The following is a 21,205-nucleotide window of genomic DNA, read 5'->3' as shown; positions in this document are numbered from 1 at the left end:
CAGAAGATTCAAAGATGTATATAGTTGCCAAGTTTAAGGACTACTGAAAATGAGTGAGAAAGACTGTAGACTGAGCTGTGTGGTGATCTTCAATAAGATAAGAGTATATCCTCATCCTTGAAGCTATGATGTAACCTCATTTGGGAAAAGGAGCATGCAGATTTAAGTAAAAGATAATCAAATTAGAGCATCTTGGTTTACTGAGAGGTCCCTAAGAGTGGTAAGAAGTGTTCTGTGACAGATAATGAAGATGGACAGGTAGTGAAAAGGCCATATGAAGACAGAAGTATAAATTGGAGATATTCAACCCAAGCTAAGAGATAACTAGAGCCATCACACAGGGAAGCTGGGATAAATACTGTCAAAAAACATGATATATTGTATGAAAATGCATTTAAGAATCCTACACTATTCTTAAGCACACACCAGTAGATCTTGCACTTTTCAAAAATGAAGAAGACATAAAGAGCAAGTTCTGATAATCCTTTGATTTTGGAAATTGGCTTCCAGAATTTTTAAGATAATAAATGCCAATTTTAGTCCATCTAATTTATGGTTTTGTTACAGCAGCCATAAGACACTAATGCTGATGACAGCAGGATTCATTTCACCTTTGCACTGAAAATGGTGCAGACCCAGATACATCTCGGGAAAAGGAATAGCTTGGCATTCTATGTAGCTCACAGGTAGGAAAGCTTGTAAAGGGTGAGATAACTTTTAACAAATAGTGAAGATGAAGGGGCAACAGGTGCAGTAGTTAGCGAGCAGACAGCTGCAAACTTAGGCTTTGTCATTTACCAGGGCTAATCCTGAACAGGCTGTGATATTGATCCATGTGTACAACCTAGGTGAAGCTGAGGCTGGAATCACATCAGTTAAATCTTGTAGACTGGTTCAGACAGTTCTCTCGAAATCGCAACAGGTATATTCCGATCATCTACATTTATTTAACTTACTGTTTTATGACATGTTTCCCAGGTCTTTTTCCAAACTATAAATTGACCAGCTCATATTCTTGGATGCATGCTAGTCTCCTTTCCCATAAGTAAAGCAAAATCATAATCGTTTTACACTGTTAGGATAATGAGTTTTGCTCATCTTCTCAATGGGTCTCAGCTAAGATCAGTAAAGTGAGTTTCTTAGTAATATATGTATATTAACATATTCCTTATCAATCAATCTGTCCTAGAAGACAAGTGTTCAGTGTCTCCCCTCATCTCTACACCATTGATGCATGACTGTTCTGGTTACCTTTATGTTGCTGTGACACAACAACCTGACCAACAATAACGTAGGGTGGAATGGGTACATTGACTTACAAATCCAGGTTGCAATGCATCAATAGAGGAAGGCAGGGAAGGAACTCAAGGAAGGAACCTGAAGCAGAAATCATGGAGGATCACTGCTTGTTGGTTCTCGCTGGTTAGCTCTCTAGATCACTCACAGGCTCATGCTTAGGTAGCTTTCTTGCACATCTGTGGACTACCTCCCTAAGATGGTACCACCCACGTGGGATGGGCCCAAAGCCTAACTTGATATAAACACTTCACTGATTAGAACTAATTTTCTGTGTGATTCTAGGCAGTACCACTTTAAGAGTTATGGCCATCAGTGACCCAAACACATAGCCTTTCTTCTGCATGGACCTTGATTCTCTGGTTCAGTTCAATATCACATTAATTATCTGATGATTTGATAACTGCTAAGAAAGTTGAAGAAATGACAGGTAGTATACATAGAAAAATAATCAGGATGTAAAATATAGATTAATTAATATCCATGAGTTTAATAATCTTTTCCTTAAACATTAGTGAAACAGGTATCATAACAACATCAGTGGAAGTGTGAACATAACAAAGAGAACAGCAAGACTATCGAAAGAAATCACACTCAGAATTTTTATAATATCGCTGAAATGGAAAAATATTTAAAAGCATTCCAAGATTCCTTCTAGAGAATAACAACAAACATCAAGTTCCCAGATAAGAGTTCTTCATCAGCTAGAAGTATTCCCCTAATGTTAAGGAGTCTTTGTCAGCATAATAGGGGAAGCTCCTTCCTCATTGTTATTTGGGGAGAACAAAGTGGTTCATGTATCAACCCAAGTGCATGGTTATAGCAGAGAAAGTAGAACACGGAGAATCTTCCAGGTGGCAGGGTTGTCAGGAGATCTGAAAATGTCTGGCAATAATGACTCTTTTCCTTCAGTTGTTTTTTCTGCTACCAAGAAGCCCTTCCAGAAGGCCTTTGATTCATGCCTTTCCCCACCTAGAGAGCTTCTCATTAATACATTCTTGGTGCCCAATTTCCCTGAAGTTCCTGATGATGGTAATGCTGTGCTCAAATCACCCTTTGAACAATAAAAGTGACAGCTTCCCAAGAAGGCCGTGAATTGGAACAAGAACAAGAGCATGAATGGGAGGAGATGGGGGAAGTAAGGGTAGTAGGGGGAATGATGTGATTGCATTATAGTTTCAAAACAGTAACTTATTAAAAACAAAACCGGGTTACAGCTCCACATGAGGTCACACCCTGAAGATGGACTCATGAAAGATTTGGCAACAGTAGAATACTTCTGAATCTATAAAAACCAAAAGCAATCTAGAATCAAATGTTTAGTGAGGCATTTTCTATTTAGTCTTGGTTTTAAACTCAGAACATGCACTTTTTGCATGCACATGTCTTCACACCGTGTAGTAGAATCATAGACCAAGGCTGCCCTGCATACCTCAGTTAAGATTTGAGACTGTTATCTGCAGAATGGGTTACTTACAAAAGCAAAGACTTTCAATATTTTTCCTATAATCAGTTCTCAGCATGCAAGTAGCAAGTTTCTTTATCTTTGGATTATACTTTGGTAGAATATTTGATTTTAGCTAGTACCATTTGGTTTGAGTTGCTAAAGAGTTTCATAAAATAAAATTTTAAGTGAATTTTGGCTTGGGTTTATAACAAAATTTTTAACAATCTCAGAAACAGCCTTAAATGTACTTCTGACATTTTGTGCTATGCATTTATGGGAAATAACCTTCTCAGCCATGAGGATTATAAAACCAGAATACCAAACAACACTGGAAAATGCTGAAGATGCTGTCTACATCCTGCAGTACCAAATTCTCAGTTAAGATTTAATTCTTCTTGTAAAATAAACAGCATATCCATCTTATTAGTATGCAAATTTGTTTTCATCCTTATAAGTGGCAAAATTATATGTATATCAAAGAATTGTATTAAAATAAATTTCCTCTTGATTTATTATCAGTAAATGCCTAATTTGTATTCCTATTTTATATGCCTATAAACCAGGGTTGCATGAAAATTTCTCTAGTGAAAAGGGGTCAGCCAGGGTTTCTTAATTTTCTAGCATCTTTACTCAAGTTGTTGTTGTTGTTTTTTTAACTAAATAGAAACTTCTTAAGGTTATAGATGTCTTCTGGATGTATTTGTATTCTATAGAAAAGAGCAGTTTCTAGCAACAGTCATTGTGGGATAAAGAATGGAAAATGATTGTGGAGGGTTATTGAAGAAACATGGTAAATTGCAAAGTGAATTTAATACTCAAGACTTTTGAAAAAAAAAGCCAGCTCCTGTCATTTTATAAGTCTCCTCCATTTGGTTGAATTGTGATAATTCCCAAAACTTGATTATTGTGGTTTACCAAACTAAAGTAATTATTTATTTAGATCCCTGTACTTTCTGTCCTTACAGTTAGTTCAAAGACAGCCTGACACCATATGCTGTGATCTACACAGCAGCCACGTATCATGAGACCTCCCATTCCTCTGAAACATGGAAGAAGGGACTTACACCCTGACACACATACTATTTTGGGAGCCCTTCTTCAGAATTGTATTCTCTGTCTCTTTTAAAAAGTTACCTGTTAAATTATTATTATTATTATTATTATTACTATTATTACTGATGTTGTTATTGTGTGTGAAAGCAGCTTGCAAGAGCTGGTTCTCCCCTTCTACTATTAGGTTCCTAGGAATCAATCTCAGGTTGCCACACTTGGTGGGCAGAGCTCTTACCTGCAGAGTCATCTCACCAGCTCTTTGTCGTCATATTCCTTTTTCTAATTCAAAGAAACATAATAGCCAATGTAATCCTGACTCTCACTAGGTTAAATAATGCATATGAAACTTTTAAAAACCCATAGACAACAAAGGTTCATTACCATCACCATCCTTCTCATTGATAGAGTATCTACAGATTCATCCAATATTTAGATCAAGTTCTTTCAATGGCCTTGACTTACAATCTTTTTTTCAAGGCGCGCGCGCACACACACACACACACACACACACACACACACCCCAAATGTGGCAATCTTTTTATTCATACTGAGCCTTGAAAAAAGTAGAAACCTCATACATAAATATAGATGACTGCCTGGAAAGAGGTACCCTGCCCTTTGTTTTCCTGAGGAAGTTCTAACCACAGGAACAAAACAAATGGATTCTCTGAGCCATTTCTCATTATATGGATTTTCATGGGGGGAAATCAATTAAAAATTATTACTTCTGTTTTTCTTTTTACCTTGCACATGCATTTTTTTCATGTGTTTGTCTCTCTACTTCAGATTTATCTTGGGCTCTCTGAACCAAAGAAATCATCTAAACCTTTGTTAAAAATTTCCTTGCCTGGTGGCTATACTGCTAACAAGAGACTGGTCACAGACAGCGCTGTGCTCTTGCATTATTGTTGGTCTGGAAACCATAGCAAGATGAGAAAGCAGAGAAATTAGAAGACCTGTTTTTTCCTAGCCCTCCTTCACCTTGAAATTAACTAGGTAAACTTAAACCTTCCTGAAGTCTTCAACTTTCTTTTCAAAGGTGACTATTTTTCAGTAAAATGAACATAAAAGGATTCAGAACGTAGTCCTTTCTAGATAACTTTGAAGAATGTATTTTCTTCCAGTCCTCGTGTCTACCTCTAGATATACAAGTTGCCCATCTCCTGGTAACCTTCCCATCAGTGGTTTTATCTAGCTACTACAGTCATCTGTCTTTGCATCCAAAGATACTTCTTTCATATATAATAAATTAATACAGTTCTTGGTTGATTAATGAATAGAACTGATCAAACATAATCAATCATAGCTTCAATACTGCTATCATAGCTTTAGCAGCTTTCATTTCTTGGTCAAAGACTGTGATTTAGACAGATGTCCCTTGGTGTTTATATGAATTAAAGCAATCTTTGGAGAAGGGCTAGAAGCTACTCTATCTATGGTCATCCTACACTGTGCTAGGGTTTCTATAATAAATGTAGTTTCCTGGGGACATTAAATAATATAACTTTTTCAATCCACCATCCAGACTGAATAAGCCTTTCTGAAAGGAAAAGGGTGATTAATTTGAGGAAGGAGGTGACTCACAAAAAGAAAAGACTTCATTAGAATTCCAAACACACAGAGAGGTAGCTACTCATTAATTAAATGATTTCAAATGGGATCAGGGTATATAATTGCTATAATTTGGATGGAAACAATGCCACAGTAAATGTAATTAGGGAAGCAGGTTCTATAAAGATGTTTCCCTCTTTCCAGGAGAAAAGTTCTTGGTTACCTGACTCTCCCCTGCATAGTTATTTGATTCATTTGGACCTCTGGTTGCAAGGGCTTTTATACATAGTTATAAAACCTGAGAGAAGTTTTAAGATAGAGGTTGGCCACGAACTTTCATGAAGAGAACAAGGAGTTATTACCACTAATGCACTAGGAATTTTCAAAGAAAAGAATTTCTTTGATGATTATATTTGTGACCTTGGCTGAAGAGTTCAAGGGAACTCTGAATTAAACTTACAATCGAAATATCTCTCTTCCCTTCTTCAGAAACTTCATCATCATTAGAAATTCTTCTACCCACTAAGTCCTAGTTTTCTTTGCCTGAATAGCATCTTCAGCAAAAGATCAAGGACAATTCACACTCTGGAATTGCTTTCTGCACTTTCTCTGTTACTTCCCCAGTTGAGTTTTTGATTAGACTAGGATCATCTATGCTGTGGGATAATGCTCTTGTACACTGTAAAGATTTGTCAGTAGTATTAGTTTGATAAAACACTGATTGGCCAGTAGCCAGGAAGGAAGTATAAGTGGGGCAACCAGACCAAGAGATTTCTGGGAAGAGGAAAGGCAAAGTCAGTCAACAGCCAGATGTAGAGGAAACAAGATGAGAATGCCTTACTGAAAAATGGTACCAAGCCACATGGCTAAATACTGACAAGAATTATGGGTTAATTTAATTTGTGAGAGCTAGTTAATAATAAACCTTAGCTGATAGGCCAAACAGTTTATAATTAAGTTAAGCTTCTGTGTGTTTTTTTGGGACTGAATCACTGAGGGACTGGGTGGAAAAGAATCTTCTGTCTACCAATCTACATTAGAAAAGACCCAGTCCTTAAGTCACTTCTCTCTGTTTTAGACTCCCAATATTTTGATGGAACGTCTACAGATCTTTCATATTCACCAGCTACATGTACGGTCCCTTTGATTTCTTGATCATAACAATAGTCATCACTCCACTTCTGTCTGCAAATTCAATCTCTGTGTAGCCAACTCCTAAGGCACTGCTACATTATTGAGCAGCAAACCTCATGCAAAGAATTGTTCCTTAGAGCTTCTGAACATTAGCTTCCTTCTACCTTTGTGTGTTGTGGTTCCTTTCAGTGTCCTTGTTCACAACTAAATTTCTATTTCCTTCTACAAAGGGGAGGATGATTTTTTTCAACTTGCTGTTCCTCTATCCAGGATGGCTTATCTAACTTTTATAGGGGTTCATCAAAGTTTCCATGAAGGTGAAAGAATTAGTATCATTGGTAAAGTACTTGCCATGCGACTATGAAGACCTCATTTAGATCCCTAGAATTCACATAGAAACATCTGGGTATGGTAGGGTGTTGTAGGAGGCCACTTGTTTGTTCCCAGCTGCTCAACCCCAAAATAACCACATAGAAACTGTATTAATTAAAAAGTGTTTGGCCTATTAGTTTTACATTCTTATTGGCTAGTTCTTACATCTTAATTTAACCCATTGATATTAATCTGTGTATCATCATGTGGTTGTGGGTTACTGGTAAGGTTCTGTTAGGCGTCTATCTCTGATGGGGCTAGATGGCTTCTGCTGACTCTACTTCTTTCTCCCATCATTCAGGTTAGTTTTCCCTACCTAACTCTATTCTGCTAAGCCACTGGCTAAAACATCTTCTTTATTCATTAACCAATAAATGCAACGTACATACAGAAGGACTTTTTACATCAGTAGGGTAGGGTTTATAATCTCAGATTTAGGGAGGCAGAATGATCCCCAGACTTGTTGATATACCAGTATAGCCTACTTGTCATGTTTTTGACCAAAGACCTTGTCTCAAAATGATATGTGGATAGTACCTGAGGAAGTAACACCTAGGGTTGTCTTCTGGCCTCCACATATATTTGTCTATTTATGAACCTCCACATGCATGCACACATGGACATATACAAATACACAGCAATTATAGTATGGTGATTGGGATTACTTATCTTATCCATTTGGTTGGATGTCTAAGAATGTAGGGGACAGATAGTATACTCATAGGTGCATAATTTCTAATGTGAGAGTTTGCAAACAGTGAATCATCAGCAAAAATTAGTCAAATATTAACAATTTTGTCAGCAAGAAGGAACATTTACCCAACTTTTTCGAGTTTTGCTAGCCACTTTGTGTGGATTACCTCATGTACTCCAATTTAACAGATGAGGAAACTGAGATTCAAAGAAATTAAAGGCGTCATCTAACAATGCAGCACAGCAAGCAGAAGAGAGTCAGCAACAAAGTGCATGCACCAGTGGCTGTTGGTCACACATGGTCCCAGCCCCAGGTTTTGAAGGACTTTCTGACTCATTAGCAGCCATTCATTCAACTACATGGTTTGGCAGTGAGGCTTGAGGATAGGTGGGGGGTTCTCCCCTCTAGCTCTAAATAGCCTGTTTGCACAAAAGGCAAGAACACCTCGAAATTTATAAACCCGAAAGCACAGTCGGAGGAGGAAAGAAAGAAAAAATCAGTAGGGAGTTTATAACTAGAAAGTCCCAATTACAATCCTATTTGTCTCAAGGTCTAAAACCTGTACTGTCTGGAGAATTACACACTTGACCTTGAAAGTAGGATCACCCTTTTTGGCCTGGTGTCCAGTTTTTTGGCCTGGTGTCCAGTTGGGAATCCCTGAGGCATGAAAGGATTATAAAGAGTTAGGATTGAAACAGTTTTAGGGGATGAACCTTTGGCCCAATTCCTTCATAAACTAGCAAGAAACTAAGGCCGAGACCAAACATTAGTCTGCTCAAAAAGAGGACAAACTAGGAAGCAGATCTCCTGACAGCCAACTCTTCCCACGCTGGAGGTTTCTTATGGGAAATCCATCTTTCTCGTTAAGTCACAGACACATACCATGCTCATATGCTCACACCATGAGTATCTGCTTCAGGAGGATGCGGAGAGGATCGTAATCATGTCCAGGGTTTCCATTAATCCCAGAAGCCTTCAGCTGAGACCTACTTTTCCAGGTTCACTGCCTTTTCTCCCAGTGTCCTGAGATTTCAGAAATCTAGCTTTCTCCATAACAGCAGCTGTAAACTAAAGTCTCTTCGTAGACAGAGGACCTTTCTGGATGTGCACAGATGTGGCATTCCTCTGCGTTGCCTTCCTCTTGACTCTGTCGGATCAAGTAAATAGACACAGGCCCAGGCGAAAGTGTGTTCTGCTCTTAAGGGAAATGAGAAGCTTCCCTTGAGGCAGCCCAGCTGTTCTTACTGAGCCTGAACGGAGTGAAGGTCACAGATTGATGAAGTCTACATTGGGTGGCACAGGTGACCAACAAGTTGGATGAGAAGCGCGGAACTCTTATTTACAAATAAAAAATAAACTATGTATATCAGGGAAAAATAGGCGGTGTCTAATAGGTCCAGGGTTCTACATCACTCCCACATAGATAAGTGCGCCCCAAACCTTCAGCGATGCAGTCTGGATATGTGCAGGTTCTCCTGTGTTGACACACTGGATTTATTTTTCATTCCTCTAGGTAAACAGTTAAAGCTGTTGTGGATTCTGGTGAGTCACACACCATCTTCTTCACCACCTCCACCTAGGACTCAGAATTAGCCATTGCTAGGAAACCAAGGATCTCAACTCAATTTTTTTAAACCCAGCCTCAACTTCTTCCACTGACTGCATGTCATTAATTTGAGAGCAAATTATTAGAAACCTGGAAAACAGTTCTGAAATGCCTGCAGATTTATGATGAAGTCATTCCACAAAAGGTCACAGGCAACCCTGCCATAATTAAATCTTTCATTAATTTTTAAAATATACAATAACTTACAAATGCAGCATAAATTAACCAAATGACCTTGAAGAAATTAAGTGCTATCTGCTGATTTCTTGAATTTGTATTTCATGAGTAGGATTGGTGCGTTTCTATTCTTATCTCTTATTGGCTGCCAGGGGAATGTTTATCCAGAATGATGAAGGACTCAGTGACTCCAGGCAATGCTTAGCACAAAGAGGCGAGGGTGGATTGGTGAGATAGTCCCCTTCCTTTCAGTTACAGGTGCAAGGATGGAGTGAACGTAGACCACAGTGTCCTCAGCATTGATGTAATAGTAGCTCTTCCCTTTTACTATCTAGAAGGTGCTACATGTGGGGTTTGGTAAATTATTTCCCTTTGGTCCATTATAAAGAATGTGCTCTCATTATATAAACACTTGATGGATATAAAAATCTCTAGATGAAACTATAAACCACCACTGGAAGCACTGATTTTACTACTGTGAAATATTTTCTTCCATTTATTGACAGTATTGTTCTCTCATATTCTAAGACATAAGTGATTATCACAAACCACAGCTAGGGCTAAAATATCCAGAGGGCAGAGTATTCTGAGGCCAAGGGCATTAAATACCCTTCCATATAACTTTCTATCTGTCTTTCTCATTCTTTTTTTGTCTCTGTCTGCCCCACATCCCCCAACACTATTGACACAGCCAATACAACTCTGACAATTTAGACAACAGCTACCGTACATACTACAATTGTCCTTTCTTCACAGGAGACAGATGAGGTATGAGAATATAAGCTTCCACTCAATGGAGGATTGACTACTTATGTCCTAAGTTGCCTCTCGAACTCTTAGACCATCGATTTATTAATAGATGACTATCAATATACCTAGTCAAATAAAGTAATAGCAAGTGTTCTTTAAAGAATAGCAATGTGTGCACTCTGCTAAATGTCCTCTAAGTATTTGATTCTCCCCAAAAGGCCTGGCTCCCGACACGTATTCTTGTCTCTTGTTTGGAGAAGCCTGCGTCCCCTATTTCTGTGAAGGAAACCGTAAAGGATGGGTTTCAAATTAAAGAAGAAAGAACGGTGTTCTGGGAAGGCCAGCCATCAGTGGGCAGCAGCTGCTGGCTTCCAAATCTTCAGGCAGTATGCTTGACTGCTGGTGTGCATCCAGGCCACCTGATTGTTTTCCCATTAGGGTGTAGATGGGATTAGTGGTAAAGGAGGTCAGCGGCTACAAGGGAAATTGTATCGAGCAAAAGTGAGACATGAGCTAGATCGTAATAGAAACAGGCAGGAGGATCAACAGCAAAAACCTGCAAGCAGAGCGTGGTGGATGCTGAACAGTCTCGGTGAGATGCTAGAGAGAAGGGGATGAGAAGCATTGAAAATAGATGTGCAGAGAGGATGGAGTCAAAGGGAAACTGAGAAAGAAAGCTAAAACTACTGAAACAAACAGCAAAGTAAGGAAGCAATAGAAAATGTCATGAACTTGAGGGGGCAGAGAACGAGGGGGAAACTGAGGGTCAGAAATGATGCATGTCCTGTACTAATGTATGAAATTCCATAAAAAGTTTAAATTAAAAAAAAAACAAAATTTTAAAACACAAGTTAAAGGAAATCATTGTTCAAACAACTTTGCTTCTTTTCTTAAAACTAAGTCCTTTTGTGAGTTTGCATTAAAGTCCATAATGGTGACTGAGAAAATGTGATCTACAAACCTGTGGAACCTAAGTCAGGGGCCGAGCGACACACTGGAAGGAAGGACAGAGGTAGATGAACAGGGAAGGATTTTAACAAGAGGAGAAAGACGCTGAATTTAGAAGAGCCCTGAGCAAGAAATACAAAAGAGACAGCTTTTGTTTTTTGTTATAATGACATAGTTCACTGTTTGTGTCAAACCCTGAACCAAACGAAACAATAGCAGAATCCAAACTGTGTGGAAACCGCCCAAGGCCTGCTCGTGTACAGAAACAGTCTCCAGTCCAGGCTAACTGCAGCACTCACTGCACTTCTGCTGAGCACCCACGATGCATGTGCACGAGCACGCTCAGGGGCTATGGAGGAAGATGCCAAGATCACTGCAACCTTGCACCTCTTGGGCTGAGAAAGGCTTCTCACGCAACCTCCTAAACAATGGGGACAAGAAAGATCAGAAAGTTGTGCTAAACTTAACAGCTGCATTGTTGGTGCATATTCACAGAGCACTGTTCACTGTGACTCAGCATCTCCACTTCCGAGTGTGTGTGTAGATCACAAAAGGGCTTCAATTAATTTAACGGGAGGCATGTGCAAAGGTAAAACGCTGTTTGTAAAAAGACAACACCAGAAGCAACGTAAATGATCACTGATAGGAGAATGAACAAACGGTGCATATTCATTGAGCATGGAAAATGCCTGGGCACATGGACAGCCCCTAAGTTAGGCAGTAATGATAGAAATTTGCATATAAATTACTGCTATTGCCTATTTGAATTATATAGACTTTTAAAATACTTAAAGCAATGTGGGCACACACTCACTGAAACTACCAAAAAGTATAAAAACCCATACCTCAATACCATGTATACAGTTAAGTATCAAACACTTCAACACTTATTCTAGAAGTGTCTGTGGGAGCAGTAAGCACAATGGGTCTGAGATGGGCAGTAATAAAGTCACCTCTAAATCCCACGTGACAACAAAATGACGTTTATCAATTTTAAGTGATAATTGAACAGGCTCTCAGGAGCTAATCTCTACATTTTTCTGTGTTTATAAAATAATATTGAACAAAGTATATAGTAGTTACGTAACCATAAGTGCGAAATCCAAATTTCAAATCTCCCCGAAGCCAGGAGGGCATCTTCAGAGTACTGTGTGCTGCAATGAGCCCACTGGAGTGAGGGGCGAAACAGGCACTATCACGCCCCAGCTGAGGTGTTTGCCATGCGATTCTACTACATATTTAGATTCTAAACATGTGGCTTCAATGCTGCAAAGTCTTTTAGATGTCAGGTGCTTGAATAAACATGGTAGCCTCTCATTGTAATCCCAGAATTTGAGACGCTAAAGCTGGAGTACTGCCGCGAGTTGAAATTCAACTTCGGTTCCATAGTAACTTTTAGGCCAAGACACCCTGGTCTACAGAGTAAAACTGTCTCAAAAACAAGCTGGTAAAGGCAAAGGACTTCACTAACTAAGCTTTGAAAGAAGAAATGAGGCAGATTCTCTGTCACTTTCTAGAGAGTGTATTTTCAGTATGGTGTAGGAGACACATCAGAAGAAGCGATTTCTAGGCAGAAGCGGTGTCTGACGAATTGCACTTTTGGACACTGAGAAGTCAGCTGAGGGAAAGGATGCTGGAGACAAAAGTGTTACTTCTGCTCATGTGTGCAGGGGCTTCAGTCTACAGCAGGCTAGTTCAATTATTTCGAGACCTGTTTTGAGGCAAAAAGTACAGCACTACAGATGGGTGTGCCGGATGAGCAAGCCATTTATTTCCTACTGGACCACATAGAGGATAAGCAAAAGGAGCTGGAGGCAGGGTCACATGTTAGAGCACACACCCCGGTCCTAACGCATCCAACTACATCCCTCTTCTTACATCCCTTCACCACCTAAAGAGCCATCAGTCTACACATCCATAAATGGGTAAGTGCACTGAAGAGGAAAGCGTCCTCATTAGCCAATCACTTCTCAAACACACCGTGAGGAAGAGGCCATGCCTTTAGTATAGCACAGGGACCTCTTAGGGAGAAGCCTGAATCCAGCCCTGTTCAAGACTGAGATGTTTTTAAGGGAATCAGCCTGGACGAAGTGCATTCTTATTGGGGCCACAGCACAACCTGCGGGATGCATCTGTTTTAATTAGCCCACAATGCTTTAAATGTTAAAAAGAGTGGAAATTAAAGAAAAATTATATCTATGGCACATGAAAACTGTTTGAAATTAGATTTTTTTTCATAGTGAGTTTTGATTGGCACCCACTGATTTCTATTGTTCTCTGCTTTCTATGCCTATCTTCATGAAATGAACTGGGGCAGCTAACTCACTGCAATAGAAACACCAGAGCCAGCAAAGCCCGACTTCTTTACAGGCTGCAGTACATGTATGTGCATGAATGTCAAAGTTGGATAAAAACTCAAGTACTATTCGCCATGCTCAATCAACCTTTTCTGTTTGTTTGTATTTTAAGATAGGATCTTACGTACTTTCAAATACCCAAGTAGTCTAGGACAGCTAGCCAGTGAGGCCCAAGGGGTTTCCTTTATCAGCCTCTTGAATACTGGGATTTCCTGGGCAGAGTATCCTGGCTATTTATGTGGGTTTTTGGAATCAAGCTCAGGCCTTTGCACTTACAGTTTAAGTTCTTTGCCATCTCTGGATCCGTAACAATCTAATGGCCTTTGGAAGGGTTTGTTTATCTTCATCCTCACACCCAGGTGAGGAAACTGAACTTCAAATGAATGTTGAGCAAGGGATCATCATGAGTACTGTCCCTTGAGATGGACTTTTATTAAGTACAGGTGGAAATCTGTTGGTTGGCACAACTGTTTTCATTTCAGGCTGTTGCCCCGGCATACCAGTGTTTTCAGCTCTCCAGGGCCTCGCCCCAAACAGAAGCTAGGTCTCGGAGTGGTAAGAATCCTGGTGATAAACTAGAGACTGGGAATCAAGCCCCAGCATGAAAAGCTATGACTGAGGGGTTTCGCTGGATTTGGTGATTACTCGAATGACTTACTTTGGGCAAAGTAAAATCAGGCTCTTCTAGTAAACAACAGGAGATTGAAAAACAGATCAATGGGAACAGCTCTGGTTCATTTCCAGAGACTTTATCGGATGCAGTTACTAGACGCTAAGCAATGTATTCACAGCTTAGAGATGGGTCTTTGCATCCTGCTCTGGCTATATATACTTAAGAGTATGTTCCCGGCTGAGCATGAGGCTACTGGCTCTTCAGTGGAAAGGAGGTCTTTGCTGCTATTCGAACGTCTGTAGCTTTGGGGTTTGCATAATTTTCTAGGCAAAATGTTATCGGTCCCCTTCACTTTGGCTATTAGTTCTGCTAGTAGAACAATGGGCCAGAGATTTATGCCAATTAGAGTGGGATTTACAAAGGGAGTCAGCAAGACAGTGGGCTCTAGCCAATTTGCTGAAGGCATTTGTAGCCTTTCCTTCTTTGCAGCCTCTTTTTGACAGTCCAGGCACATTCCTACGCCTCCCTGTTTGCTCAGACTGTGCCGTCCACCTGTAATGACTGATCTCTGTCTCTCGGCACAGCCAGGAAACCCTTTGTAACTATTCCGCCTTTCATCACTTGTTTGATATCCAATGGCAAGTACAATTTCCCTCACATCTTACCTTTTAATTAGTCCCTAATTCTTTCAAGCTTTCATCATATTCTTTTTCAAACATACTGTGAATTAAAATTCAGGATGGATCTTCTTTGGCTTAGGAAGGGGTGAGCACAGAGAGATAGACATCAGCACATACTAAGTCATTAACATCCCAACACTTTCCTATGAACCATAGTGCTTCCTTGCTGGACAAGTCTTAGAGATTTCTAGTATCTTCCTTCATTTGTGCCCAAAGTCTTTGCTCTTATGCTGTCTGTCTTGAACATTTCCCTGAGCTTCGGCATCCTCACTTGCTCAGTGATAATAATCCTATCTACACTGCAAGATTCTGGGGGATTCCAATGAAATCACATTCCAGAAAGCACCTCATGGCATTATCTGGCCTAGAGAAAAGGAAGGGTGTATGCAAACTGGCTGCAAACCATGGCTGGATTTTAAAAATTAGGCTACAGTCTCCCCAGGTACTTTGCTGTCTACTCCTAGAAGAAACTGAGATTTTTCAGGAGAAATTCTACTATTCTTGCCCTAGATGTGTTTTTGTTTGTTTGTTTGTTTGTTTGTTTGTTTTTTCAGAGAGACTGCCTAGTTCTCTGCAGTCCCTGTAAAAGGTTAGCTAAATCACAGTCCATTGGTCCCAAATTTTCATATTAGTAAGGAAACTAAAGTGCAATAGTGAGGGTGTGGGAAAGAAGGTTTTCCATCTGATTCTTCAGCTGAGACAAGAGAAAAAGAGTTCCCCTTAAGGTGTTTGTTATCTTAGACGGCAAACAACCTTTCCTAACAGTAGAGGACCAAGGAGGCCACACGTTCTAGCATCCACAGGCACATCATCATCACAAGAACTTCCACCTGAGACCGCAGTAGGCACACGGGCACGTCAATCACCTCATGTCTCCTCAGCCTTAAGTAATAAGAATGGTCACATTTCATTGTGAATTAGGCTAGACTACATGGCTGCTGTCAAGGTTACCAGGGAGATGTTGAAATAATAACATTTGAAATGGCAATAGAAAAAAATGTACAATAAAAGCAAGAAATCACAGATCTCTATGCTGGGCATTGTCTTGTCTCCCCCATGCATAGTCTCAAGCAGATATACAGCGAAGAACTGGGCAGTTTCTCCCAGGAGAAAATCAGAAACCATTCCCCATAGGGTTCTCATTCACCAGCTGCCCTGCTGTACCCTCAAGCCACTCTGTTGGCACTTCGCTGTTCCCACACACACAACCCTGCTCAGAGAGTAGATTACCTAGTTAGTTTCCAACCCAAGCTCCAGGCACATAATTGCCAACTGCTAGATCCTAATCTTTGCATGACAGAATTCCTGGGGGTATTATTTTTGTAGTCTCTGGATTCCATGACCAACAACTCACAGAGAGGTGACCCATGCCAGCTACTAGGCTTTTTATTTTTTATAAACCATGGCTTCTAAGAGGAGCATTATCATTACCTAAAACAAAGATTTAAGTATGTAATTAGTTTTTAGAAAGCTTATAAAACAGTAGAACTCCATGTGGCCTTTACAAATAAACTATTGTTTATCCCACACCATCTTATTTACCTTCTCATCTCTCTTACCACTTAAATCTTCCCCTTAAATTACTCCCCTTCCCCACTTTACACTAGTATTCTCTGTCTCCTTCCTGCTTTAGCTGTTCCTCCTCCTCTCCTCCTTCAATGATATCTTTCTACTTTCCAAACTTCTATGGGTACTCCAAGTTCTACACACAAATCTAAACCTCCAAAGCTAAACCCACATGTAATACATAATATATGTGCTGTTTGCTTTCCGGGTCTAGTTTCCCTCTGTCAGGATATTTTCTACTTCTGCGTATTTACTTGCTTCATTTCAGTTACAGGTATTGGGGAAATCAAGCCAGTCCTGATCTAGTAGCCTCTGCCCTGACGACTAGTGTGCCAACACTTGTATCCTAAAATTCCCTTAAAACGAAAGGATTGCTCAGCTAGTCCGGATTTATCCCATGCTTTTTCAGACCCAATGAGGAATACTGAGAACTCAGGAACAATCGCAGTGGGTTTTTGATCCTACTGCACGTACTGGCTTTGGGGGAGCCTAGGCAGTTTGGATGCTCACCTTAGGAGACCTGGATAGAGGTAGGCGGTCCTTGGGCTTCCCACAGGTCAGGGAACCCTGATTGCTCTTCGAGCAGATGAGGGAGGGTGGCTTGATCGGGGGAGGGGGAGGGAAATGGGAGGCGGTTGCGGGGAGGAGGCAGAAATCCTTAATAAATAAATTAAAAAAAAATAAAATAAATCCTACGGTAGCATTAAAAAAAAAACGAAAGGATTGCATTCACCTTTTTATCTTCGAAGATCCAACAGAATCTGTATTGCACTCATGAAGTGTTTTTAAATGAATAAAGTATTAAACAGATAGATTCTGCAAATCAAAATGGAAAGTCAATAGTATCACACTGTAGCCTTCTTATCCATGGCCACCATTACACCTTAATGAGGTTAACAGTGAGTTCACAGAATTCAAGTGTCCTGTTTCATTAGTAAGGTTCAATGGCTAGGAGAAGAACCCTTGTCCCCAAATCTACTCCTTATTCTCACAATTCCAAATGAATATATAATTTTGAATTCTATTTTCATTATGTGTCATTAAAATACCAGTTAGCTTTAGTAAACCAGTTGGGTATAAAGTTTTTTTCAAGTCTGAATTGGAAGCAGACAGAGCCTCATCCCACTAGTCATCAGGGGACACTTTGGCTCCTAAGTCAGGAGGTGAGCATAAGGATGGGAGAGCTTCACAACACACACACACACACACACACACACACACACACACACGGGAGGGGGCGGGGAGATTAAGTTAAGTTCCTATGAAGGAAGATGTTTCTGATGGTAAGAATTCAAAGTGCCAGAAGCTGTTATGCAGGCTTCCAAAGTAGAAAACTCTTATCCAGCTATGAACTCTGTAAACTATAATAATTAATGGCCTGTAAAGATATTCTTATCTGTCCAATAGTGGTACCAAATATCTTAGCTCTACCCAATATCTCTCTGATTATATTAAAAGTCTACAAAATAGAAGGGAACTCATGCCTAGTTCTTTGAACCTAGCCAAGAATTCTTAGCTGGAGAGGTCATAGGCAAACCTCAAAGAAGTTACTACTATGAATTTGCTAAGTTGACATAGTAGCAGCTGCCTTATAAACATTTAATTTTATACTCATAGATAACCCTTCTTTTTGCAGTGAATGGAGGTTAGCATAGAGAATACAACTGTTCAAAGTGAAGAGAACTTGGGACTATGGGACACTAATCGCCAAAAGGGACCTCTCCTCCTTCCTCTCTCTCTCTCTCTCTCTCTCTCTCTCTCTCTCTCTCTCTCTCTCTCTCTCTCTCACACACACACACACACACACACACACACACAATTATCAGGGAACATCAAAGAAGAGGGGAGTAGAAAAACTGTTAAGAGCCAGAGGACTTGGAAGACTATTGAGAATTAGTGTCTTCTAAATATGTCAGGGCTATTATACTCATGAACTCCCAACAGCTGTGGTAGCCTACATGAAGACCAGCACAAGATCAAGCCAGCTGACATTCCAGCATGACTCACAGACCCACCACTAGGTAAGGGACTACAAGGCAGTAGGTGAGCTGCGAGTAGAGGGAGAGTCAGTTTTCTTCAGTAGTGTGTCTCCTGGTAGATATGGCTCCTGGTAGGTTTCCTGTTCACCAGCGCATGGCCTTATACCCACAGACATATAGGCAGCACCAAGTGGACACAGTGAATTATATTTTAAAGAACGAAGAGGAAAAAGTAGAAGACACGAAGTTGGGAGAGATGTGTGTAGGGCAATGTTGGAAAATTGGATGAGAGTAGCAAGAAGTGGCTATGGTCAAAACACACCATATTCAAGTATGCAGTTCTTAAATAATAAGCAAAATCTTTTTACAAAATTTAAAACAAGAACTAAAAATTGGTCATTTGTTTGGATGAATGCTTCTAAGACCCATCTTAATTTCATTAGACAAGTGTGCTTTTCACTCCCCATCTCCTATATGAAATAATTATGCTATGAGTTCAAATAGGTCTCATAAGAGAGCACACAAAATTCCTTAGGTTATAAGCTAAAGATAAGCAAAAAGTCCAGTCTCTTGACAAAAGGAAAAATGAAGAATGGCTGAATTTGGGGCCACTGGTCAAAATTCTAGAGCCGCATCAGACTTGAATTAGAAAAACAATGAACTCTGGCTTGAATGCAGTTAGGAGGCAGCTGAACCAGCCTCTTGAATCCAGGTGCTTATGCCCTGTAGAACTTACAACCAGGGCCCAAGCTTTGCAATGAGTCACATTAGGGAAGGTCCTACAGAGACAGAAGCTCTGTTTTATTCCTACGGAGTCAGTAAAGGATGGGCAATAATTTGGGAAAGTCAGCTCATGGACCTAAATCTTCAAACAAGTGTTTGAAGTAAAGGATAGAAGTGGCCTTAGTATTTTATTCATTCTTGGAACTCCTGACAAAAATGTGAATGCCTAACACAGTATTCTGGGTTCCAAAGCAGAATATTTGTTCATTTTGTTTAAGTAATAGGATAAAGTAGGATTTTTTTTTCTGAATTGTCCATTTGTATACTATCTGGCACACAGTAGGTACTATCAAAGTTTTTTTTTCCCTGTGTCTCCAGAAAAGTTGTATTGTAACACAAGTCCTACTTAAAGCTATCAGCCATGGATGTGTTCTACTTCCTACCTTGGCTGAGGTGTAGCCATTTTGTATAGCAGTTGGCACCTGGTCTTTCAATTCTGACCAGAGTGTTAGGCTGAGTTCAAGATGGACACTGAGCAGACACTCACATGTGAATGCCAAATCTCTCAAATACATTACAGACTTAACTTTCTATGTTGTTGAGTTTGAGGTATGGGGAAAGCTTCCTTGTCTTTAAATTCTGTTAGAAATTTCCCGGGTCAATTAGCATCTGTGACCTATCGGTGGCTATGTAGGTTGTTGAGTGCAAATAGAAACAATTTCCATTTTATAGATGAGGGAACTCTGGCCCTGAGAAGAATGATTTCTTATTATATTCCCCCAGGGAAATCCTGAGCCTGCAGATGAAGAACTGAGGTCTTCAGTCTCTTCTCTGCCACAGTAAAATGTACTCACGTCATGATGTGGGTCTCGACTCCTGCCTCCACCAATGCCCCATCCACAAAGAGAGGCAGCAATGTGAAACCGTATCTGCTCCAGGAGTGGCCCTCATCAAAACTCACCCTGAGGCAGAAACAAATACATGGAAGACACAGTTGAAAATAAAGTTGCAGTCTTTGACCATCTTATTTTACGTTATTAAAGTTTCCTATCTGGCAATGCGGATTAACAATACTTAATCAACAACATCTCCCTATATTATAAGATTTGATCAAAATTGCTTTTACCAGAACAGGCAGAAGGGATCCAAGCCTATAGAAATATTTCAGCACATTAGACTTGAAGAAATACACACACACACACACACACACACACACACACACGTATGTGTGTGTGCACAAAAGGTCTCAGAAGAGAGTGTCGCATTTCAAATACTAAGGTTCAATTTACAGGACAATCAATTCAGCCCTTGGAGTTTCTGACACAGATAAATTGAGGAGTGTGGGTGTGCCCTATAGGAAGGGTGTATGTGTGTCTTTCAAATCAAACTTCAAGAAAAGCAATTTCCTATTTTCTTGGAATGGATGTTGAGACTATTCCACCTTCCAATGTCAACTTAAAAGGCTTGTAGGCATGGCTAGTGTGTGTCTGAACTACTATGAGAAGATGTCCTGTTCCATCGTTTGTCCAAGGATAAAAGACAAGCCTGGTCCTCTGTGGATGCCAAGCACACACCTCCTTAAAGGATGCTGCTAGTGATTCCACATGCTTGCTTCCCTCTCCTTGTGGATAATATCAAGGACCTCTCTACACCTCGATTTAAGCAGAGGACACAGCCCAAAGATGTGTCCTTGGCTTCTTCATCCTCAAGGATCTTTCTTGTCCTGTCGGGTTTCTAAATCTTCTCTACATACATAATTTAAGACTTTGAGCCCCTCCTACGTATGGTCCTTCTCCTATATTCAGGATGTTAACCTCTCAGAGGTTAGGAAACATGACCATTTTATTCTTTGAATGACCCCTTGACACCTCACATATGAATCTTTGTGATATGCTTCTTTCTTTCTGTTATACATCATTTCAGAAAATGTCTCTGACTCTTACGAACTGTGATCATTTTGAGGACAAGGACTCTTCCATTCATCTTCATCGCCCTGATACTTACCAGGGCTACGGAAGCGCTAGACTGGCCGATGCATAGAGGAAGAAAGGGATGTAAAAGGCCCTCTTTCAGAGCTCCCACTCAATTTCTGCAGTATGATTTTAATTGACTTCCATACACTGGTTCTAGGAATCACCTTCTCCATGAACAGAAAGTCACTCCATCCTGTCTGTATTTACTTTTTAATCTATTCTACTGTTACTCCCCTCTGTGTTCTTATCTTATTTTTTTCCAAATACACAGATTAAACATAGTGCT

The 21,205-nt window shown here is 40.1% G+C and overlaps 1 protein-coding gene across 1 annotated transcript in view; it reads right to left on the bottom strand.

Moving 5' to 3' along the window:
- The window catches only part of Sorcs3 (sortilin related VPS10 domain containing receptor 3), a 648,362-nt gene that overhangs the window by 59,755 nt on the left and 567,402 nt on the right, over nt 1–21,205 (bottom strand). The window contains exon 14 of the mRNA XM_075974355.1: nt 19,801–19,908. Coding sequence (XP_075830470.1) covers nt 19,801–19,908 — 108 coding nt within the window. The remainder of the gene's footprint in view (nt 1–19,800; nt 19,909–21,205) is intronic.

Source organism: Microtus pennsylvanicus, chromosome 5 (genome assembly GCF_037038515.1).
Source record: "Microtus pennsylvanicus isolate mMicPen1 chromosome 5, mMicPen1.hap1, whole genome shotgun sequence".
Lineage (NCBI taxonomy): Eukaryota > Metazoa > Chordata > Mammalia > Rodentia > Cricetidae > Microtus > Microtus pennsylvanicus.
Note: the sequence above shows the minus strand (reverse complement) of the source record. Positions and strands in the feature narration are given on the sequence as shown.